The sequence below is a fragment of the Mercenaria mercenaria genome, chromosome 9 (genome assembly GCF_021730395.1).
Source record: "Mercenaria mercenaria strain notata chromosome 9, MADL_Memer_1, whole genome shotgun sequence".
Lineage (NCBI taxonomy): Eukaryota > Metazoa > Mollusca > Bivalvia > Venerida > Veneridae > Mercenaria > Mercenaria mercenaria.
Genome location: NC_069369.1, coordinates 32,325,965 through 32,352,343, shown reverse-complemented (window position 1 = coordinate 32,352,343; position 26,379 = coordinate 32,325,965). Strand labels below are relative to the sequence as shown.

The following is a 26,379-nucleotide window of genomic DNA, read 5'->3' as shown; positions in this document are numbered from 1 at the left end:
TATAAACCATGTGACCCCTGGGCGGGGCCATATGTGACCCTAGGGGGATAATTTGAACAATCTTGGTAGAGGACCACTAGATGATGCTACACACCAAATATCAAAGCCCTAGGCCATGTGGTTTTGTACAAGAAGATTTTCAAAGTTTTCCCTATATAAGTCTATATAAACCATGTGACCCCCGGGGCGGGGCCATATTTGGCCCCTGGGGGGATAATTTGGACAATTTTGGTAGAGGACTACTAGATGATGCTACACACCAGATATCAAAGCCCTAGGCCCTGTGGTTTTGGACAAGAAGATTTTTAAAGTTTTTCCTTTCGGTTGCCATGGCAACCAGAGTTCTGCATGGAATTTAATTCTTTGACCAATTTTGAAAGGGGGCCAAACAAGGACCATTCCTGTGAAGTTTGGTGTAATTCTGCGCAGTGGTTTTCAAGAAGATTTTTTTAGAAATTGTTGACGCACGACGCACGACTGACGACGCACGATGGACCTCAAGCGGTCACAATAGCTCATCTTGTCACTTTGTGACAGGTGGGCGAGCTGAAAAACAAGAAAGTAGGTCAGAAGGTCAAGGTTACAGTCAAGTGACCCCTAATTACTTGGGGTCATAAGGTAATTATAATTTAACAGTCTAGGAAATATGATCAGATAATTTTTGAAGTATTTATTCCTATATAAGTCATATAAAAACTATGTGACCCTCGGGGCGGGGCTTCTTTTCACCCCAGGGGCATAGTTTGAACAATCTTGTTAGAGAGCCACTACGCAATGCTACATACTGAATATCAAAAGCCTAGGTCTTGATTTTTCAGTAAAGAAGATTTTTAAAAGTGTTTTCCTATGTAAATCTACGTAAAACTTGGGACCCCCGGGGCAGGGCCTCTTTTTACACCAGAGGCATAATTTGAACAGTCTTGTTAAAGGACCACTAGGCAACGCAACATACCAAAAATCAAAAGCTGAAGCCTTGCAGGTTCAGACAAGACGATTTTTAAAAAAATTCCTAAATAAGTTTATGTAAAACTTGGGACACCCGGGGCGCGACCTCTTTTCACCCCAAGAGCATAATTTGAACAATCTTGGTAGAGAACCACTAGGCAATGCTACCTACCAAACATAAAAGGCCTAGGTCCTTTGGTTTCAGACAAGAAGATTTTTAAAAAAATCCTATTTGTCTTTGTAAAACTTAAGATCGCAGGGGCGGGGCCTCTTTTCACCCCAGGGGCCAAAAATTGAAAATTTTTGGTAGGGAACCAAAAGGCAATACTACATACCAATTATCAAAAGCCTAGGTCTTTTGGTTTCAGGCAAGAAGATTTTTTAAAGAATTTTCCTATATAAGTCTATGTAAAACTTGGGACACCTGGGACGAGGCCTTTTTTCATCCCAGGGGCATAATTTGAATAATCTTTATAGAGGACCATTAGATGATGCCACATGCAAAATATTGAGGCTCTATGCCTTGTGGTTTTGGACAAGAAGATTTTCAAAGTTTTCACTATATAACTCTATGTAAACCACGTGACCCAAAAGGCGGGGACATAATTGACCCTAGGGGCATAATTTGAACAAACTTAGTAGAGGACCACTAGATGATGCTACATACCAAATATAAAAGCCCTATGACCTGTGGTTTTGGACAAGGATATTTTTAAAGTTTTTCCTTTCGGTTGCCATGGCAACCACAGTTCTATATGGAATTCAATTCTTTGAACAATTTAAAGAAAACCATCCCAGGAACAACCCTGTGACGTTTCATTAAAATTGGCCTGATGGTTTATGAGGAGATGTTGTTTAAAGGAAAGTGTGGACGGACGGTCAGCGATCACAATAGCTCACCCAACATTTTCGTCCGATTTGTTTGGAGTGGGGGGTGGGGTGGGGGGAGGTTGACGTCGCACCGACAAATTATTAGGTCAAATGGCGACTTTACAGCTTTGATGGTGGAGAAGACCCCCGGTACCCCTCAGTGAATTATTTCATAACGGGTGGGAACCTGTGTAAAACCACTAACCTTCCGAATGTGTAGAAAATGGTCCAATCCCAACCCGACACCTACCAACCCCGCCCAAAAAAATAACAGCGGTCACTGGAATACATGGTTTTGTCCAGAAACAAAAGGACGATATTGCCGAATTGTATACTGTCTGTTCCAGAAGAATAATGACATCAGAGTGTTACTAATGGTTCTCAATTATTTGACCTAGACACATTGTTTAAAGGACTTTGTCATATATGCTGCAGATGATTAAGCGGATTAACCGTTTTAAATTGAATCAGTCGCATTGAGTAACACAGAGATAGCGAAATTGTGTCGCAATATTTGACAAGAGTTACTTAGAAAAAAGGGATATAAAGAGCAATATTGGTGCGAACGTTATTGATCTTGTGTCATATGACGCGGGTGAGGACGTGAAACAAAATATTAAAGTTTGATTCAAATACGTTTAGGAAAAAGCAGAAAGAGTAATTAACAAGTGTTCCAGACTGTCCTCGAAATTGGCCTAATTCAAGGGGCAAAATCCAAGAGTACCTGGGGCGATTTCGGTTGTTATCGTACTTGGCCGAGATATTATGCCCAAAAACATTGTCAGCAAGTTCAGTGGAAATTGGATGAAAACTGTTCGACTTAAGAGAGCGGACAAGGCTAAATTTGCAGTGTTTCGAGTAATTCAAGGGCCATAATCCGAGAGTGTCTCAAGCGATTTGGCTGGTTATCGAACTTGGCGGAGATATTATGCCCACAAAACATTGTCAGCAAGTTTGGAGGAAAACTGTCCGACTTATGAGAGCGGACAAGGCTAAATTTGCAGTGTTTCGAGTAATTCAAGGGCCTAATCCAAGAGTGCCTGGGGCGATTTGGCTGGTTATCGAACTAAGCGGGGATATTATGTCCACAAATAGTGTCAGCAAGATCGGATAAAAACTGTTTGACTTAGAGAAGGGTCAAGGCTTAATTCGATGTTTTTCGAGTAATTCAAGGGCCATAATCGAAGAGTGCCTAAGACGATTTGGCTGGTTATCAAACTTGGCCGAGATTGTCCAGAAACATTATTAGCAAGTTTGGTGAAATCCGATGAAAACTGTTCGACTCAGAGAGCGGACATGCTCTGGACTCCGACCGCCCACAACTCTTTCAGAGACGGGCGTATAAAAATGCATCAACACTTTAAAATGGAATTCTAAGTTAAATATTGGGAATAAGTCGTGAAATATTTTACCTGAGCTATAGTGTTTATGTCATATGGTGTGGATGAAGATGAGAAAGAACTGTTTTAAGTCTGAATTTAATCCACTTAGAAATAACAGAGTTAAATTACATATCGATTCTAAGTAAAAATAAGGCATAAAATAAATGGCATGAAATATTGGTACCATTTTTTACGGACCTCATGTGGTACGATGTGGGTGATGTTTGAAGCCAAGCCATTTAGTAACAGCAAACAAAAATGTTAAAGTCCACATCTTAACAAAGCATCTGGACAAGCACGCTGATTCAAAGACATAGGATAATCTCCATACACTCCATAACCTTAGGAGGGCTGGCACATTTCTATACTATCTCGCCTGGCATAGGCATGTTTTTGTTTGTTTGTTTGTTTGTGTTGGGTTTAACGCCGTTTTTCAACAGTATTTCAGTCATGTAACGGCAGGCAGTTAACCTAACCAGTGTTCCTGGATTCTGTACCAGTACAAACCTGTTCTCCGCAAGTAACAGCCAACTTCCCCACATGAATTATCAGAGGTGGAGGACTAATGATTGCAGACACAATGTCGTTTATCAAATAGTCACGGAGAACATACGCCCCGCCCGAGGATCGAACTCACGACCCCGCGATCCGTAGACCGACGCTCTACCTACTGAGCTAAGCGGGCGGTTTTTTTGACAACACAGAAAATAATGTCATATGACCTCCATCTTTTCCCGGAAGTAAAGAAAATGAAAGTAAACTAACTTTAAAAATGAAAGACGCATTTGCATTGGTCTATAGGCAGGGTTCATTCGCAGGGGTCACCCCGTATAAATGTATGCGCGTGGATTTGTTTTTTTTTTTTTTTTTTTTTTGATGGGGAGTCAATTTTCAGCACTTCCTTACGATTTGAAAATAACTTGGTTTTAGCATGATGTCAGCTTTTCATCTACGAAAAAATATTTGCACTCGGAAGAAACACAAATCCCACTGGGGTCCATGACAGAGGAACGGTATCGTTCAGAAGGTTCTTTTTAACGTCGCCTTGGATGTCAGATATTTCCGTATTTGAGAAATGCAGAACTGGACATTTCAGAAATATTTTCGAAATAAATTTCGTATAATAAATGTTGATTCTACGGAAGCGTGAAAGAGCCATCAAACGCTACGGCTACGGTAAGGATATGGTCAAGCTTAAAACAACTGGTATGGCCCATCGAAGGGAACTGGTACTTTAGTGTTCTGAGGCGTGAGAGTTGTATCACTTTCCACCACCTCATTTGAACAGACTCCGTTATTATTTTGCTTGATGTCATTCTATGCCTCTGAAGGATCTTTTACACAATGTATTATCATTGCGGTGACATAGGCCTTTGAACTAATGATAATTAAACAAGAGTATGTCAGACTGATACAATATACATGCCTGTCACATCAAGACTGAAAATACTCTACTTCTTTTACAAATCATTTGTAAACTTCCTCATTTTGTTTTACTAATTCAAGGGCAATAGCTCTTGAGATACCTATCAAAACAAGTGTGTAAAAATTTGAATGTTACGACATAAACACTATGGCAGTGCCTGTTGATGAGATTAGATTTTAGATGTTACACAGAGAGAGGAGAGAGAGAGAGAGAGAGAGATATATATATATTCATATACATATATAAAATTGGGATGGTACTGTGTACTTTCGTACTTTCGATGAATTCAACGGCAATAAATCAGGATATACTAATCCAAGCTAAGTTTTATATAGGAATAAGAATTATGTGTAAATCTGGTTTAGTTTTTTTTAAAAATGCACTAGTACTTGGACACTGCCAGTTTTCACTATATTAAGTAATTCAAGGGCCTAACTAAAACTGATTTATTTCATTAAACGCCTATTGCTATACAATGACATATTCAATTTAAACAAACCTTAAAATATTAATGATGAAATGTGAAAATTCAAATAAAATTAAAAACTAACACCGGCTGTTTTCGCATACACAACAATAATAAAACAAGAGGACCATGATGGTCCTGAATCGCTCACCTCTACCCACATGACCCAGTTTTGAGTATGACGTCGTTTTTTCTATTATATGACATAGTGACCTAGTTTATGAGCTCATGTGACCCAGTTTTGAACTTGACCTAGATATTATCAAGATAAAAATTCTGACCAATTTTCATGAAGATCCATTGAAAAATATGGTCTCTAGAGAGGTCACAAGGTTTTTCTATTATTTGACCTATTGACCTAGTTTTCAAAGGTACGTGACCCTGTTTTGAACTTTACCTAGATATCATCAAGGTGAACATTCTCACTAATTTTCATGTAGATCTCATGAAAAATATGGCCTCTAGAGAGGTCAAAAGATTTTAATAATTATAGACCTACTGACCTAGTTTTTTACCGCAGTTGACCCAGTTTCAAACTTGACCTAGATATCATCAAGATGAACATTCAGACCAATTTTCATACAGATCCCATGAAAAGTATGGCCTCTAGAGAGGTCACAACGTTTTTTCATTATTTGACCTACTGACCTAGTTTTTTAAGGCACGTGACCCACTTTCGAACCTGACCTAGATACTATCAAGATGAACATTCTGACCAATTTTTATAGAGATCTATTCACAAGTATGGCCTCTAGAGAGGTCACAAGGTTTTTCTATTTATAGACCTACTGACCTAGTTTTTGACCGCACATGGCCCTGTTTCGAACTCGACCTAGATATCATCAAGATGAACATTCAGACCAACTTTCATACAGATCCCATGAAAAATATGGCCTCTAGAGAGGTCACAAGGTTTTTCTATTATTTGACCTACTGACCTAGTTTTTGACGGCACGTGACCCACTTTCAAACCTGACCTAGATATCATCAAGATGAACATTCAGACCAACTTTCATACAGATCCAATGAAAAATATGTACTCTAGAGAGGTCACAAGGTTTTTCTATTATTTGACCTACTGACCTAGTTTTTGATGGCACGTGACCCACTTTCTAACTTGGCCTAGATATCATCAAGGTGAACATTCTGACCAATTTTCATGAAGATCTCATGAAATATATGGCCTCTAGAGAGGTCACAAGGTTTTTCTATTTTTAGACCTACTGACATAGTTTTTGACCGCACGTGACCCAGTTTCGAACTTGACCTAGATATCACCAAGATGAACATTCAGACCAACTTTCATACAGATCCCATGAAAAATATGGCCTTTAGAGAGGTCACAAGGTTTTTCTATTATTTGACCTACTGACCTAGTTTTTAAAGTCACGTAATCCAGTTTCGAACTTGACCTAAATATCATCAAGGTGAACGTTCTGACCAATTTTCATGAAGATCTTTTGAAATATATGGCCTCTAGAGAGGTCACAAGGTTTTTCTATTTTTAGACCTACTGACCTAGTTTTTGACGGCACGTGACCCAGTTTCGAACTTGACCTAGATATCATCAAGGTGAACATTCTGACCAATTTTCATGAAGATCTTGTGAAATATATGGCCTCTAGAGAGGTCACAAGGTTTTCCTATTTTTAGACCTACTGACCTAGTTTTTGACGGCACGTGACCCAGTTTCGAACTTGACCTAGATATCATCAAGATGAACATTTTGACCAACTTTCATAAAGATCCCGCAAAAAATGTGACCTCTAGAGTGGTCACAAGCGAACGTTTACGGACGGACGGACGCACGGACGGACGACGGACGCCGCGCGATCACAAAAGCTCACCTTGTCACTTTGTGACAGGTGAGCTAAAAATAAAACAATGCCATGAAGTCTCTAAAATACAGTGCCTTAAGAATGTTTTTGAATATATCAAGTGATTTACTTTTTCGTAATTCTAACGGCAGTACATTCCAGTTTTGGACCAATAGTACAGAAACTTCTGCCATTAAATGTTTTGCACTTATTGTATGGAACAACATAACGGCATTCAGAATTTTCTGACGATCTCAAACCTTGTCTACTAGGAGCATACTCTGTAAGCAGTTCTGTTAAATACATAGGTCTTCTTGCAATGTGACAGCTATACATGAAAGAAAGTATCTTAAACTCAACCCTGCTTTCATCGGCAACCAATGTAAATACAATTTGAAAAGTAGATCCCTCGGAATCACCAAGGACAAGGCAAATGGTGAAAATTGCAGACTCGGTTTGATTGAGTCTGTTCATGAGCAGTAATGGAAAATGCAACACTGCCCACGCCCCCTAGCACCGGCTTAAGCAGTGTTCAATCATCAAATCTAAATGAGTTGAAATCAATGATCCCGAAGGACCAGAATATATAACAACACTGAGATGAAGTCAGTCATACAATGCTTGATTAGAACTGTCAAATTTTGTTAAGGGCAAGTTTTGCACACATGTTTTGAATTCGTTGAATCTTAGGCACCTCACCGTTAGCTACACCATACAGTATGACAATGCAGTAATCTAGCTGTGAAATAACTAGAGGCAAAACTAAACTTTCAGTGGCTGCTTCGGTTAAATGTTTTCGGATGTTCTTAATTCGTAGGTAATTCAACATGGCTGTACGACATTTGCGATTTACATGATCTTTAATAAGGTTCAAGGTTTCATCACATGCACCAAGATATCTAATTGTGTTTTCACGTTTGGTATCATATCCAGCAATGTTAATCGAATTTGTAAAACATCTGTTCGAGGTCTGCTACCATTAGCATAATAAATTTAGTTTTTGAAGTGTGCATTTTCACTTTGTTTCTATTTATCCAGTCATTGGTTGTAGCTGCGCACCGTTCGAGGTCCCCAATCGCCGCTTTAATTCTACGGAAGCAGATGTTGGATGAAAGCTTTAATTTGCTAAATAGTCATCAGCAAAACCGTACTTTGATATGGATTTGGGAATGACTTCAAATACGAGTTCCCACATCAGTGAGAAAGAGCCGTGGAGCAAGGCAACTGCCAAGACATTCAAGCTGGCGGTCTGATGAATATGAAATGTTGATATTAACCTTACAACAAGTACGAGGCCTTAAGTAGGAGAGCTGTTTTCACAGACACCACAGTGGTCGACAGTGTCAAATGCCGCAATTAAGTCAGTTGCAATAAGGGCCGTGACTTTCACTTTCTCCATACCACTTAAGAAGAAAATGGGCCACAACTTCAGAGCCAATAGGACATTCCAGCGGGAGCGGTGGTCAGATGGATAAGGTGTCGGTCGCTTAATCCAGGGGTCGTGGGTTCAAGCCCCACTGGGGTCACGACCATGACTTCTCAGGAAGCGGACCCAAGAGTGGTTACAATAAGCTTGAAGCTTTCATCACAATCGAGCTAAAACACATTAGTATAAACTATAAACTAATAGGACGATCCCGATGGTTATCAAAATTGGCTGGGATATCATGCCACAAATACTCTGGACATTGAATGTAGTGAGCGGACAACTTATAATTCCATAATACACATGTGTCACGTGGGGCATAAAATGCAGACCTTATTTTCTGACTACAGGATACAATGTACCATTTTCTAAGAGTTCCGTTGCTCTAGGCTAAAGCATTCTCTAGTATCTGACCAAGACCTAAACCTTTAACATAATGATCCTAATCTTAATATAGCTCAACTGTTCTGATCAGACAAGGGGTGTTCATTTTCAATGTCACTGTGACCTTGACATTTACTTCATGGACCATAAAGAAAGCATAATAAATAATGTAGTTTGGTTCTGTAAAAAAATCATCCGCCTAGAATAAATAATAAGCATTTTTCAGTCCTGAGATTATTTGTGGCATTTACATACTGATACCATGACTATATATACATGTAGGTCATTTTCTGACAACAAGCAATCATCTTTCCAAGTTTAACAGCTACTGGCATAAGCATTCGTATGCCCTTCAACTGCTTCTTACACACTATACAGTAAGAAAACTCGATAAAAATCTGACCCCGTGTTCACAAAACATTTTTCGGTCTCGGCTGATTTTGATTTTGAAATTTTGGTATCAATTTTGCTAAAACTGCAAGATTTATTTCCAACTGAGACAGACTACCGGTACTGAATAGCCACTTGAAAACAGTTTATTAACTCAAACTTTAGTTTTAAACATGCTATTTAGATATAAATGACAAATGAAGTTTTGTTATCAAACTCAGCCGAGACTGAAAATGTTTTGTGAATATGGGGCCTGACTGGCTCCAGCCTTGCAAAATCACATTGACCTTTCACCTCCTGTTATTAATCGAAAAGGTTTGTTTGTTTGTTTTGGGTTTAACGCCGTTTTCAACAGTATTTCAGTTATGTTAATCTAACCAGTGCTCCTGGATTCTGTACCAGTACAAACCTGTTCTCCGCAAGTAACTGCCAACTTCCCCATATGAATCAGAGTTGGAGGACGAATGATTTCAGACACAATGTCTTTCATCAAATCGTCACAGAGAACATATGCCCCGCCCGGGGATCGAACTCACGACCACGAGGTCCGTAGATCTGCGCTCTCCGTATTGAGCTAAGCGGGTGGGCTTAATCGGAAAGGATTAGAAAGAATTACTGAATCAGATTTGGATTACTGACTTTAAAACTACTATTGGACAGACATTTGATCAACCGACATGAATCAAACAATATACCCCTTCTTCTCAAAGGGAGGCATTACTAATAATCAGACATATATATTGTACATGTAAGAATAAACTGTTAAAAGGGTACACGCCTTTATGTAGTCTCTATTTTTCTTCTTCTAAGTTTAAGACAAATGGTTTAATATGTTAAGCTCTGAAAATTTCTTCCATATCTCCTCAACCAATACATTTGCCTGAATGGACTTAATTTACAAAATAATATCTCTCAAACATAAATTGTCATGCTGAAAAAACCTGAGCAAACAAAGTCAAATGTTCATTAATTTTACATGTCAGTCCGTATTCCAACCAAGTTTTTCATCTGTTGTCTGCACATTAAGCAGTTAGAAATATTGGTAAAAATACATTTGTCATCAATCCTAGGCAAAACAATTCTACCATCACTAATCTGACCACACATTTCTGCAGAGGAATGTGCTTGATATTTTGTATAAATACTGTTCAATGGCAACATGGATTTCATGGAATTTTCAGAGTCAATTTGATTAACAGTATCAGTTTTTGTAGCTCTTTTAGCAACCTGAGTAAGATTTGCTACAAATGTTACTGGTGTTACTTCACCAGTTTCGCTTTTAATACATGTCATTGTATCTTTCAAATGCCGTATGAATAGGAAATTTGAAGACTTATTTTCAGTCTTGTCATCTTTATCTGTGTTGTCTACAGACGTATTCTGTTTACATGCTGATGTCGTTGGTGATATAATATCACCAACATTCAGAAAGTCAAACTTATTAGGGAAGGATTTTCTGGTACCTGAACAAATTGGCTGATAAAATTCTGATTTTACCATACCATTCTCCACTGAAACATAAACATTTCTTTTAACTGGCGGTGTAAGAGAAACGTCATCAGCATCTGTTTGGACACTGACATCAACTGTTGTGTAATCAACATCTACATCATCATCTTCATTGTCGTCATTTGAAATCATTGTTATTGTATCAAGCGTCTGCAAAAAAGACTTATCTAATTCCTTTTTTCTATCATCAAGTATGTATATAACATTATCCAGTTCAACAAGTTTATCTGATATTATCTTTTCTTTCATTCCTTTCTTTTTCTTTCCAGAACTTTTCTTTGATTTCAACTTACTTTTACCAGAAGTTTTATTCTTGTTTATATCAATGCTGTGTATTTTGTTACTTCTTTCAATAACTTTAGCAAGTAATCTTTTTTTGGTGTCATTTTCACACTGATTACCTTTTCTTTTTGTCTTAGTACCTTTTTCAACCACTTTGAATTCTTTTTTAACATCACTTTTTTCTAAAGTTTCATTTGGACACTGCATAAGTAATGCCTGCATTCCATGTAAACCATCATCTGAATAACTCTCAGACTTCCCTTTCGACTGTCGAAGGCGGACACTTCTCCTGCACATACTTGCAGTGATATTAGTTTCATTCATAACTCTGATTAAATACAACAATTTTGTATTATATTCTGGTAATGTCTACCATAAATGATGTTTTACTCCCAAGTCTACCCTTGTATTTCAATGATTCAGAAACACAGTGGAATTAAATATAAGGTTTTGCTTTCATCTATATTAAATTCTTTGGCAGCTGGGCACAATAATCTGTATTAAATATGTTTCAAACTTATGTAGCTTCTTCCTACTGGAAACTTCTGTAAGCTATTTTTCCCTAAGACTGCAGAAAAAAAGTTTTCCAGTTAATGGTAGTAGACAATATATAATCAATTCTTCACTGTGTATAACCAGATCTTTTGGCTCTGGAGTAGATAGAATTTTTCGTATTATAGTATTGAGCAACTTAATGTGGTCACTGAGTAACCCTTCTCAAGTAGAGAAAAAAACAGTTCTTTACAATAGCCTGTTAACGATTCCCTCTTGTTCACTGAAATGGTTAGCTATTTTTCACTGTGGATGATCACAATTCCTCTCTGAAGTCATTATCAGTTTTTCACTGCATTCTCTTTTATCAAAGTTTAGCACTTTTTCACTCCTGAATTTCAGAATTTTTACACTAAATGGTAATTACTATTTCTTCGTTGTAAGCAGTTCTTCACACTACGTTGATACGCAATTCTTCACTCTGACCTGAGCTTCTAAACAACAGTTTACACAATCAGTGGCAACCTATTCTTCATTGCAGGAGGAAACTTTTTCCCCAGTTTTTAAGGTAGGTGATTCTTCATCCTGTAATGGCTAGCGATTCTTCAAACAGTGGAAAGCAATCTGACACTGTGGGTTGTACTACTTCATAAAAAATGGCAAATAATTCATCACGGTGACCGTGGATTTAAGTCATTCTCCACTGCTGAAGTAAAGCTGTTCTTAACTTTCGAATTTTCACTAAAACTGGTGTTCTTAATTTCAGATTTTTAAAGTAAAAAATTGTAAACTTTTGAAGGTAAGCGATTCTTCACTTTGGATTGGTGAAAATTTCTTCAATCTGGTATCCTGAGCAAAGCGGTCGAACGGAGATTGACTCTTCAATCTGGAATGGCGGGCTATTCAGAAGTTCCAGAATTTAGAAGTTGGTTGTAAATTCTAATACTGTGCAAGATGAACATTTTGTTCTGAAAATACAAATATTAGGCAGCTGTTAAACTAAATATTAAAAAGGATACACACAACTGGATATTGTTAACGTACTTTAATATAAAACAAGAGCACCGCAATGCGGAGAAATATATGCCCGAAGGTATGACCTTAAAACGAGCCATCAGAAACATGCGCTCTGCATGTCGTCTCGTCTCGATGTGGTGAACAATTGTGCCAAGTGTCTTTAAAATCTTTCAAGCAGTTCAAGACTTACAGAGCGGACATGAAACAAAGTCATATGACTTTTGCCCCGTAAGTGTGACCTTGACCTTGAAGCGAGACATCCAAAACATGCGCTCTGCACATCATCTCGATGTGGTGAACGTATGACTTGTGTCAAGTTTCTTTGAAAGTCTCCAAGCGGTTCAAGAGTTACAGAGCTGACACGAAATTGCTAACGGACTGACGGACACCCCGCTTCAGGCGTTACGCGGCGTATAAAACACGGGGGAGGAAGTGTTACACGAAGGACGGAGTTCTTCTGATAACCTGTCATGTTTTCTTCTGATAACTGTTACGGAGTTCCTGGAAAACGTTACAGAGTTCTTCTGACGTCTGTACGACAAAACAAGGAATCGGTAGACAAAATGGTAATTATTTATCTTTAAAAAGAGAGAATGGGGTGTAAAACTAAAGTTTGATGATCAAGGTTGCCTAATGTTTTGTGTTATGCGTCAGAAAAAACTGTTTAGTCTTATTATCAGCGCCACTTCTTTGAAATCAAGACATTTTGAGTAAAATATCGAAATAATTTGCTTATTCATACATGTTAATCTACTCAATCACATTCTTTATCCTCATCACACGCAATAGCCTAATTTTAGTGCAAAGTTGCAAACATAAACCACTATCTAACAATTTTATGCCCGATTTTTCAAATGTTACGGAGTTCAGGTGATAACTCTGAAGATGTCACAGAGTTCTTATGATAACTTTTGTTACTGCCAGGGTGTTTCTTGAGCTATGTTACGATAAATTTTAGCTAATTGTATTATTTACAAAGGGTGTTAATCATGTTCTAACGTAAGATATTTATCCAAGGCACAGTATTGTGGTTATATAATGTATGGTATGTGTTTTTGAGTTCCAGTGATAACTTTTTAGTGTGATATTTCTTATTCTAACTAGATGTTACTTTTAAAGGGTCTGTGTACGCTCATAATGATGATCTAGCTAACTATGTCGAATGTTTGAAATACAAATTGTACATAAATGATGTACAGTGTCAAACAGTTACAGAAATATATTCTTATTTTCATTCAACTGGCTTCGAAATTACATGTTTATCGCATGACCATTTTCATTAAGTTATAGACCCAAAACATTGACCTTAATCCGAACGCTTTCGCATACTATGTAAACAGTTGTATTCATATCAATAGATTTTCATAAAGAATGTAATAATGATAATAATAATGCTATATATTATCAGTAACATAATTATAACTTTACCATCATAATTCTTTTAATCCTTCATATAGTAGAATTTTAGAAGTTGACGCTGAAAGAGTACAGTCACAATGCGACATTACACAGAGAGCGAGCTACCGCTTCATGTGTCATCTATTGACACAAGTCATATGATGCTATAGCGTATTTACCACAGACTCAAGGTAGATGACCGACATGTTCGTATTTGGTGAATTTAAATGTGACTGGCGTAAATACTGCGATAAAACTTAATTGGTATTGTCATAACATCTTACAGAATGCATATAATTTTCAATGTGCTGAATACTGCGTACCAAAAAGGGGGTTGTCATCCTCATACATGCATATACTATTTGTCTTAAAGAATGTCATTATGCGTGAATAATGTGAATTTTAAAGTGCTATCTATATCAATCCTTCACCAGAAACGACCTCTGCATTTGCCAAAATGCTATAGGATGAAAAGAAGGAGGGGGAGCAAGTCCCAGGACCCCCCTAATAGTGCCCTTTTCAGTGCCAGCACCCTGCCCTTTTTGAATCCTAGCTGGAGCACTGCACTATGATTATAAATTTGCCATTCTTTTATCATTGCATAAGAACACTGTGTGCTAAAAGTCTTAATCTTTAACAAACATAACAATGAGGTATCAGAAGTTTTTTGTTGGGTTTAACGTCACACCGACATACTTATAGGTCATATGGCGACTTCCAGCTTTTCATAGTGGAAGAAGATCCCAGGTGCCCCTTTGGGCATTATTTCATTATGGGCAGGCACCTGAGTAGAACCAACGAGTCAACATTGCTTAAGCCAGCAGGATGGCTTTCTAACATGAAGAATTCTTCATCCCAAGTGAGGCTTGGACCAATATCAGTGTGGGGCAAGTGGTCTGAAGTCAGTGACCTTAACCACTCATCCACTGAGGTATCAGTATCATCAAGGTGATAAGTACACTCTGAATATATTTTGGGCACAAGAAATGTGACAACGTTAAATTTTGCAAACTGGATATGAAACAACAGCTGTCACAGGAGACTGCGCGCTCGACTATTTCGATGCTGGATAGTGAAACTGGGCACATCTGAGGAAGATGAAGCTGTCACTGGAGTGTTTAAAGACTCCAATGTGGATTAAGATATTGGACAAAAGCGAAAGTCTATGTCAAAAGTATCAAGTAATAACAGAGATAGGAATAAAGGGTATCAACACATTAAATAGGTATTAAGGGATCTTAATTCATGGAAAATTTCTGCAAAAGTAATGCACAATGTGTCATATCATGTGTCTTATAATGTGGAATAGCTTTTTTAAAGTCTGAATCAAATTTATTTAGTAATAACTGAGGCGGAACAAAAGTGCATCACAACTTGAACCTGAAAATCTAAGTAAAAAGAGGGCATAACTCAAAACATACTAAGTATTGATGCCAGCATAACAGACCTTGTGTCATATGGTGTGGATGATGATATTGAACAACCATTTTAAGTTTGAATCAAATCCATTTAATAACAACAGACATATGGTGAAAAATCATAAAAATCAAACTGAAATTCTAAGTATTAAAGGGGGAATAATTCATGAAATATTGGTGCCAGAGTTATGGCCCTTAAGTTAGGATGTGCGTGATGATGTGGAACAACTATTTTAAGTTTGAATCAAATTCATTTAGTAATAATAGAGATAGCGTGAAAGTGCACCAAAACTTTAACATGAAATTCTAAGAAAAAAGTGGGGATTATCCATAAAATATTATGTGCGAGTCATGATCCTTGTGTCAAATGATGTGCATGATGATGTGGAACAACTAGAAATTTAAAGTAAAAATGGGGGTAACTAAAACAGAAACAAATTATGGTCCCAAAGTAATGGCCCTTGTGTCAAATGATGTGGGTAATGCTGTGGAACAACTATTTTAAGTTTGATCAAATCTATTTAGTAATAACTGAAATAGAGTGAAAGTGCACAAAAACTTTTACCTGAAATTCTAAGTAAAAAGGGTGGATAATCCATGAAATAGTAGTGTGAAATTTATGATCCTTGTGTCAAATTATGTGCATGATGATGTGGAACAACTAGTTTAAATTTGAATCCAATCCTTTCTGTAATAACAGAGATATTAGAAGTGAAAATGCATCAAAATTAACCTTAAATTCTAGGTTAAAAGGGGGCATAATTCATGAAATATTAGTGTCAAGAGTTATGGACCTTGTGTCATATGATGTGGAATAACTATTTAAAGTTTGAATCAAATCCATTTAGTAATAACTGAGATAGGGTGAAAGTGGCCCTAAACTTTAACCTGAAATTCTAAGTAAAAAGGGGGGATAATTACACTAAGGAATACTGTGTCTAGTTCAATTATAACAATATTGGTAAATTTATGTGAAATGTTCCACACCCAGTACTTGACAATTTACTCATTTTGGCAGTAATTTGCGTAATTTGATGGCATGTGACCACTAAATCCAGTCCGTCTCGGAAATTATGGTACAAAGGCGGGAAGTGGGGCATTGTGGGATCGTCGTTTATCCGAATCGGGCCTATTTATAACAGATGACATAAACAAAGCATTGGCGAAAACGATGTTAACAAGTGAGAAATACAGGATTTCAGGGCTCCAGATATGATGCCTATTAGCGTAAATTACGCTTTGAAATAATGCATATACGCATGTCTGATAATTTTTAAGCGTATAAAAACGTATATGAAATTACAGAAACGCACACAATCACTTTTTACTAGCGTAAACAAAATCTGAATCGTCTGGATGCTTTATCATTTTATGTAACAATGCATGGTCGGCATTAATTCTCCCACATTGAACGTACACACGCATTCAATGGTACTCTGCAAACCTAGGTTAAACTATATTATACATTCAATGAGTGCTTAATCAAATAGTTGGGAATTAATATTGCTGGTACGGTAGTGTATTTTAAAGCGGTGTCGATTTAAAATATCAACTTCCCGTGCGTAATCAACTTTCTAAGAATGTATAAAAGTGAACAAACACTACGCATTCTTTAAACCAACAAAAATCATGCCAAGGAAGAAAAAAGAGGCAAAAACTTTAATGTTGCATTGAAACTGAACTTCAAACAAATTCATGGGTGTTACATCCAATAAATATGTTATAAAACTGATTTCTGTTGTTTTTTCACATTTACAAATTTTCAGGAGTAAAATTACTCCTAGTCAATTTGATATTTTACCATTTCACTTATTCGAAAAAAATATGATAAGTAAATACTTATAGGCCAAAAAATTATCTGGAGCCCTGGGATTTGGGTTTAATTGGATAGAAATTTAAGTATTTCAACATTTTTGAAAGTATATTGGATAAATTGATCAAAATTTGAACTGAAAATGAAAGTAGGTTGTTTGTAAACATTGTCCAGATGACGCTGCAGTGCAAAATTAATGGAATCAAAGCGAAATTACCAATGATGAGAGAATACTGCGGACGACTATACATAGGTTTATTTCACCAGAAAATATGTAATTTTGGAAATTATATGATAAGTTTTACATAATTTCATAAATCAATGAAGAATTGAATCCCCATTTGATACACGTAAGTTTTATTTGAATTTATGGCCAATTCGTGACATAATCGGCATTTAAACCTATAGCATGTAAAGCGTCAGCAGCGATGGAAATTTCATCCACTATTTTGGTCTTACGAGTATTTGACACGAGCGGAGATACTTTTCAAATAGTGCAACGTTTTATCGAAGTTCTAAATTTCCACGTACAGCTTTCCGCAAAATATATCTTGTGGAAGGTTTTACAAGTTCATGGTGGAAGTGACTAAAAAGGGATAGCTAAATACCAACAACTGACAATGAAACCTATTTTACACATCCACTGAACATACTATCTTACTGAAAGTACCGAACATCTGTCCACACTTAGTGAAATTTACATCCATTCACTTTTGCAACACAACACGAAACTGTCAAATCTTCTTTATTATAAAGAATGGTTTTAGATGAAAAATATTCTCACGGTTGGATTTTATAACAACAGGGCCATGATGGCCCTATATCGCTCACCTGTTATCATTGCACTTGAGGACAAGAAGGTCCTCAGAAAAATTATCTAAGTCCAAAGGACAGGAACAACAAAGGGAAGAAATTAAACCAAATAGAAAAAAAATTCTTACAAGGTACAGATATGTCAAAATACACCTAAAAATTGGAGGTACCATCCATGTTGTACCACAGAAAAGTGACCAATAATATAAAGTTACTAAAAACAAGCTATTTATAGTAACGTAAAAGGGAAGTAATTAAAAATAAAAATTATTGTAAGTTAACAAAAGAAGGATATGCCAAATAAATCTGTTGACATAAATGAAATTTCCGATCAGTATCTTCATTAGTAACAGAGATATACCCATTTTAATTTGAAATAAAGGGAGGTACTTTGACATAAAATCAGTCCATAGCTATCTACCCTCATTGGCTCTGTCCAACTAATGACAATAATGAAATTTCAAATAAGTCCTATTAGTACTTACTGAGTGATATAAATCCATTTTGATTACAATCAACGGAGGTAATCAGATATAAAATAACTCTGGAACCTACGAATGGATCTGATTTGTCATGGAATCCAAGATTTATTGTTGTTGAAGATATTTTGGAAGTTTGTATCAAATTAAACCATAAATGAAGTCTCTATATGGCTGCAAAAGCCAAAATAGCCAATTTTGGACCTTTAAGGGGCCATAACTCTGGAACCCATGAAGGAATCTGGCCAGTTCAACAAAGGAACCAAGATCTTAATATGGTGATACAAGTTTTTTGCAAGTTTGGTTAAAATGAAATCATAAATGAAGCTGCTATTGTGCAGACAAGGTCAAAATAGCTAATTTTGCCCCTTTCAGGGGCCATAACTCTGGAATCCATTAAGGGATCTGGCCGGTTCAAGAAAGGAACTGAGATCTTATGGTGACACAAGTTTTGTGCAATTTTGATAAAATTCAAATCATAAATGAAGCTGCTATTGTGCAGACAAGGTCAAGATAGCTAATTCTGGCCATTTCAGGGGCCATCAGTATGGAACCCATAATGAAATCTGGCCAGTTTAAGAAAGGAACCAAGATCATATGGTGATACAAGTTGTGTGCAAGTTTGGTTAAAATAAAATCATAAATGAAGCTGCTATTGTGCAGACAAGGTCAAAATAGCTATTTCTGGCCCTTTCAGGGCCATAACTCTGGAACCCATAATGGAATCTGACCAGTTCAAGAAAGGAACCAAGATCTTATGGTGATACAAGTTGTGTGCCAGTTTGGTAAAAATCAAGTCATAAATAAAGCTGCTATTGTGCAGACAAGGTCAAAATAGCTAATTTTGGCCCTTTCAGGGGCCATAACTCTGGAACCTGTAATGGGATCTGGCCAGTTCAAGAAAGGAACCAAGATCTTATGGTGATACAAGTTGTGTGCAAGTTTGGTTAAAATAAAATCATAAATGAAACCACTATCGTGCAGACAAGAAATTGTTGACGCACGGACGCACGTTCCTACATATGGATACTTATGTGGCTACTCTTTTGTTCTCTCTATTGTTCTTTTAGCCACGTAAGAGAAAAATAGCCACATAAAGCCTTACGGAATGAATGACATCAAAGAAAAAGTACAGTTACCTATTGTTCCTATAGCCACCTAAGTATGCAAATGTGAGCTAGCATGAGACGCACGGACAGACGGACTGACGACGGACGAAGGTGATCACAAAAGCTCACCTTGTCACTATGTGACAGGTAAGCTAAAAATGCAGCCCGTTATTATACGTATTGTCTACGTAGTGTGCATATGATTATAGTCGAAGGGTGTAACCAGCATTTATCGGTTTTAATTTAATTAAAAGTTATTTCATTAAGTTATTAGCTCATATCAAAGCAGTTTAAAAGGCCTCATGCATTCGGCAGTACCCATGCGTTAAATAATGACCGCAGAGTTTTTAATGGTGCCATAGGTTAAACGCATTTGCTTTCGTCTAAGCATGTATAATTGACTCTATACAGTGTGTGACATTAAATAACTTTTTAACACCATAGCCAATGGGGCTATGGACTTCCAATTTTTTGTAGCCCGACAGAATTTTTCGTAGGCCCACTAATTTTTCGCTCAAGAATGAACAAGACTTTCATTCTAGTAATATTTAATTTCTTTCAATATACTGCTGTAGGTTGGTGAATATCAATTGATATATTTCAGAAATTTGTATGAGTTTTTCAGAATTGATTTCGAAATCTGAAACAGTGTTCACAAAATTGTGCAGAAAGTCAAAGACACAGAGTCATGAAAAGAGATCTAAACAGCTTTGCAGACAAGAAATAGCGTGGCAGTAGACTGACCAGGGGTCTCACTAGGCCCATTATTTTTTTGGGAGAAGTCAATTCTCCCTCAAACTGATTTAAGGAGAAGTGGGGAGACTTTAGGGAGAAGTTGGAAGACTCCATTAATTTTGATATTTCTTAGTAACGTCGACGCTGTGAATTGATTCAATGACCATTCATTTTCTAAAGTTACACCATTTTACCATACACAATGATTATTGTTTCAATACAAAATTCTAAAAAAAAAATGTTTTCTGTTCAAGATGCTGAATCTAACATGCCGATTTTTTTGTTGCTATATCGTGTAATATATGAATGCAGGATAAAAGGGGTTTATCATTTATACCGAGTCACCACTTGTGTGAACAGTTTCTCATTCGAATAAAACTGAAAGTAAACTGTGTCAAACCTAGAAATACATACCGGTATTCAAATCAATTCATCCATCAAAGTTAGTTTTACGAAGTTCAATACTTTACATGTCGTTCTTTTACCATGGATACCAAATAATTGTGTCTATAATTCCAATTAATCGCATATGTAATTGACAATTTCTTTACAAAACGACACGCACATGTTGACAATTAAATGGTAAGTGTCAAAGACGTAACCGCGGCGCTGATTGGCCTATTACAATTGCCTCTGGTGAAACCGATAATTTGATTTGCTTTCACACTTCTCGCGAAAATCTCACAAGTACCTGAAGTAGGCGGAGCTTAAATTATGCTATCGGCGAGTGTGTATGTGTATTCAACGCACATTATGACGTGGTGCAAATTGTCAAAAGATTAGCGAGTGCGCATCCAGAAAAAAATTTGGGCGACTTGAATTCGCTTTGAGATTGGATTTGAGCGAAGTTTGAAGCTTCAAAGCAACTATTTTGCTCCCACGTTTGCAATGATCTTTTTGGTAAATTTATTCCTCAGAAATTTTTCATAGCCCAACGGGCTACGGTCTGCAGATTTTCTGTCGCCCGAGCTGATTTTTCGTAGCCATTGGCGATCGGGCTACCGTTAATGTCGAACACTGCTATATATTTTTTCAGTGTTGTATTGTTCATGATATTTCATTCAATTACGCTAGAAGTCTGTGAATTGCGTCCGGGAAGTGATTGTTGGTGCAATTTTAATTACGGTTAACCAATATATCACATGTTTGAGAGTTTTCCTACATTAAATATCAATAAAATAAGTTTGAAATTTTTTCTATGCAAATGGCTGTCATTCAAATAAACTAAATGACACAGGGACATGTTGAACGTCCAAATATTAAAAGGCGCCCTGTGCAAGTTTAATGTTATGAACTAACTGCCCATATTAAAAGGTGCCCTGTGCAAGTTTAATGCTACTGAACTAACTGCCCATATCATATGGGTAGTTAGCTCTAGTTCAATAACATTAAACTTGCACAGGGCGCCTTTTAATATTTGGACTTCCAACAAATTACATGCGATATCCTAGGAAATATTGAGATTTTTTTTTTTTTCATATGCCAGAAAAAAATATCTCAATATTTCCTAGGATCGCGTCAAATTGTTGGATTTGGACTACCTTCAGTGAAATATTTCTGGTTTAACAATTAATATCCATTTAATGATATTACCCAAGTAATAAAGCACATGGTTCAGGGCACTCGTTTGGCCGTTTTTGGGGCCGAATATGGGCCCCCTCTCATAAAATAATATGTTTTTTTCCCCTTTCTCAGAACAAAATTCCCTGATAATAGGTTGTTTGACACAACTAGATATGAACTCTCTTTCAAATTATATTATAGTGCCTATAAGGAAGGTTATTAAAGAAGGCAATATAGTTACATTTAGTTAGAAATGATTGAAAACTGTATTAATAAGTGTAAAAAGTAGTAACAACATATGTATGGCTAATAGTCTAAATAATGAGACCTCGGGCAGACCGATTTTACATTTTGATATTTTACGTTGTCTACCTAGAGGTCTCAACCAGAAACAATCAAAACTGTGGTGGAAACTGTGGTCAATTGAAATTACGCTTTATCAGTAGTCACGATTTTTCTTTAGCCCTAACTGCTTACCAGTTGTTTTAAATGATAAATAGTAAATAAAAAACATAAGAACAGGACATATTTATCAAGAATTTCTGTTGTAAAAAATTTAAACCTCTAACGTTTCAATCGTCTTCATGTAATGGCGGTCGGAGGCGTGACCAATGAAAACGCTTCGTGTATTAATGTGTTTACCGGTGATCGGCCATTTTCCAATATGTAGTACACTCGCGTTAAACCTTGGCATTTTTTTAACTGCCATAGTTTGAATTTTTCTCAAGAAATCTCGGTAATATATACATCACTGAAAAGGAAAAATTACAGGCTTTCTATGTATGTATTTCTTTTTTTTATCCGTTGCATTACTATAACATAATTCCCGCCCAACGGATTCCATTGGGTTTAACTTACGCAAAGAAGAGGACAGTGCTCACATTCTTTACCTTTTCTGGTTTGTACTCGGAGGCGGATATCGACAAGTCAAAATAATATAGAGTCATTTTACCTATGCTCGACCAGCCAAGTGCTCGACCACTATTTATAAATGTACATGTTTATTGAAATAAACCTTTGAACTGACGGTTTTTGTTCATTTATTTCCTTCCCAGCATCCTTGTATGACATCATACATATTTGATCTAGATCTTTAAGGGGCTTGTTTGTTTACAGACGACAGATTCTTTGCATCTGTGAAAATACTTACCGTGAATCTCCTCTTGAAAATGATGCGTCTTTCCCGAATTCTTTGAGAAGAGTACTGGAACAACGTATTTTATAGTCTTCTAACCTTTATTGATAATTTGACATAAGCTTATATCTGTAAACTATCGACTTGAAAGTAAAATTTAAGATGTAAACAAACACGCCCACCTCTCGAAAGGTCAAAACAAAAATGGCGCTCTCATTAGTTGCGTCATGTAGACGCTTGAGATAAAAAGATTCACCGCGCCATAAGACAAGTTGGATAAAATGATTATGGACATTTGACTTTTTGAAGTTTTTAGGTTTGTTTGATTGTTAAAACTGTTCGATTTCTTGTTAAATTACTTGATGGATACTGCAGACACACCATTTACCAATGTTCCTTTTGCCCGCTTTTCAGGTAGGTGTTTCTATCTCTTGTTTGAAAGTCTGAAACTTATTGATTTTAAAATCTGAAAACAGAACTAGAAAATATGAAGTTTTGACTATAAAAATATTTGTTTGTTTGATTTTATAATTACCTCTGAAAAAAGAAATCGGTCTGGTCGAGCATAGGAAAATGTCACTTTAAAATTTAGTGTTTTACACCCTATAGTATGAACCGCGCAATATTTTTTCCTGATCAATGTCAGCCAAACGCTTGGGTGGAAATTTACCAATAAAAGTAGGTCAATTCAGAAACTAAACGTTTTCCAAAACCTTGTCAGTTTTTAATTTGTTCCGAGAAAAATACTTGTAAATCTGGTCGAGCATAGGTAAAACGAGTCTAACGATATTCAACTCTCGAGTACAATTATTTGGACTAATATGGCTAAGAACTTCCCCTTTTAATATTAAAACGACAAAAAATTCCACTTTCTGAGGGTATGGGTACCTGTCCTCAAAAGTTGTCTAGTGCCCTGTTGTTAAGAAACTGAAAGCGAGTTCTTCTTTACAAGTGGTTGAAACTTATAAAAGGGAGGCTATCGTGTAGATCATTTGATTACAAATGGCGGCAATGATATAAAGGGAGGCTACCGTGATGATCCTAGCTTCAATGGGCGGATGGACCGTAATGCACCTATCATGTTTTGCCCCAGGGTGGGCTAACCTAGGGGAATTTGACATTTTTCCATTTTCGGAGTCTAAATCCCCACCCTAGAGCAATGGCAATTTGTCAAAATTCCCACAGCTGGAGATGCTTTGCATATCAAGAGACCCGGGGGATGGGCTTTAACGGACATCAATGAATTTATATAGATCTAAGGTTATTGCCTTTTCACAAGGTAATAAGTCAGCCAGTTCCAATTCAGTTTTATTACATTTGTATATTTAAAATTTCACATGAGAAAGTCTCTGCCTCCTCTGCCTTCCAAACTTTGATGCACCGACTGTGATACCTGAAACATATAGGCCGGTCATTTCCTATATTTTTGGGGAAACTCAGTTAAAATTGGTAATGAATAAAGTCAATGAACGTTTAATATATTTACAGTTAAAGAAGAGCATTGCCTAATAGGGGCAGATGCTGACACTCGACAGTGTTTCCCATAAAGAGGTCAACTTTAAAAAAATGTAGGTCAATGCACGAAGGTCTTTCCCAAAGGGTTATTGTGTCCAAATATCATTCAAATATTTTAAATTTTATATTCAATATGCCTCAGATCTAAATGAGAGCTTATTATAAATAAAATATTTACATAAAAATGCAACAGTCTAGAACGAATTAAGACGTCACCACTGAGGTGCATAGCGCTGAGAGCGGCCCGGGTAGGTATTGGAGGGGGCATCTGTCCATGTAAGGTGGGAGGGGTGCTCGTGGAATTTCTTTAAATACAGGTACGAAATTGTGGCCTCTGGTGCATTTTCAGGTAAGGGAAGGGTTACTCCCTTCTTGATGGTGGGGTGTCAGGTGGCTCTCCCCTCATTACAGGGGGTCAGGGGGTTCCCCCTCTAGACATATATTTGAAATATAGGCATGATATGGTGGCCTCTGGTGCATTTTGAGGTAATGGAAGGGTTACATCCTTCTTGATGGTGGGGGTGTCAGGGGGCTCTCCCTCTGGAAAATATTTTAATACAGGTATAAAATGGTGGCCTCTTTCAGAAAATATTATTCCTTTGTCAAAACAGTAGGGTGCATCTTTGATGAGTATAGGTATCGGGCCTAAGAATATAAAAGACCATTCATCTTCACAAACAAGCGTCAATAAAGCTTATATTTGGCATGAAAATGGCCTTTACTAGGCGGGAAAATTGCACTATTCGAGTGGATCACTAAGGCATATCCAGCGAATTGCTACCTTCATGCCTACACGCGTCTAGCTGCAATTCTCCCATTTTTCTTGTTTCTTTAAAGAATCGAATCGGATCGCTGTCGTCTTTCATGCGATCGTAGATGTCTTCCCTATCATTTCAGCGGCGTCAAATTTCCACACCCCCGGGATCTAAAATTCGGCCAAAGTCTATTTCCCGGGTCTGTCTGTCTGTCAAACTCCCGCGTACTGGGAACGACCTTCTGTCAATCCGTGTATGCCCGTCACTACCCCCTGGGGCAAAACATTGATAGGTGCATAATTAAACTTAAACACTGGATCCTAATCATTGAGCGTTAGCCTTTAGGCTAAGCACCAATTACATCAAGAGTCAAGTTTCACTTGATTATTTAAATTGATGACCAATGCTAAGGTAGTTCTGCACGTTCGGATCAAAATATTTTCTAAAATGTAGAATTTAATTAAATCCTGATTTTTCAAAACCTCAGAATATACTTAGAACCTTCGGCAAATAAAAAGATAGGATCGTGTGCTTAATTTTTTGCTAGACTGTTTTAAAAATTAGGACCTCACGCAAGTTTTACATCTTATGGGGTATATATTTCTCAGTTAATCCGGTTTGCAAGAGCGTGTACTAATGTTGACGATTTCAATGAACGTAACTTATTTATTACAAATAAGCTTCTTCAACAGGGCTACCGTTATTATTAATTACGTAAATACTTTTCCAAATTTTACTATCGTAATTCAGATTTGATTTTAAAATAAATAGCAATTTAAAATCACTTCTGCGAGAAGGTATATCAAAACCCGCTTTTTATGGGGATGTGGTTTACAAACTTCGTAAGATTATGGGTCATGGCAATTTTCCAGTTGTATTTAGTAAAGTAATTTATGAAAAGAGGTTATGACCCAACTGTTTTGAGACACACCGCATGTTTGGTGTTCAACCCTTTTACAGTTGGACGCTACGCTTTCCTCTTTGATTGTGTCTGACGGATCAGGTGGAGGACTCTATGATTAGTAGTTCTTAAATCCCACCAGGACTGAGCTATTTTGATTTCCGTCTTCTGGCCCGTTTCGTCGGGCCCTTAAGGGTGTTTCCCTTGTTGCTCTGTCTTCTGCAAAGGCAGTGAGTACATGCGTTTTAGGTTCTTAAGGCTTGCATTTTTATATTATATTTACAAGGGCATCATTGTGTTTTACATTACATACTTTCTTTTGCCTTTACATATGTTAGG

The 26,379-nt window shown here is 37.0% G+C and overlaps 1 protein-coding gene across 1 annotated transcript; it reads right to left on the bottom strand.

The window, feature by feature from the left end:
* Positions 1–4,046: 4,046 nt before the first annotated feature.
* Positions 4,047–23,844, bottom strand: LOC123546861 (uncharacterized). Its single transcript, XM_045333474.2, has 2 exons — positions 23,758–23,844; positions 4,047–12,357 (listed from the first exon to the last, which is right to left on the bottom strand). Exon 2 carries the CDS (start codon positions 11,219–11,221, stop codon positions 10,079–10,081), a length of 1,143 nt encoding a protein of 380 aa, XP_045189409.1. The 5' UTR covers positions 11,222–12,357; positions 23,758–23,844; the 3' UTR covers positions 4,047–10,078.
* Positions 23,845–26,379: the final 2,535 nt, after the last annotated feature.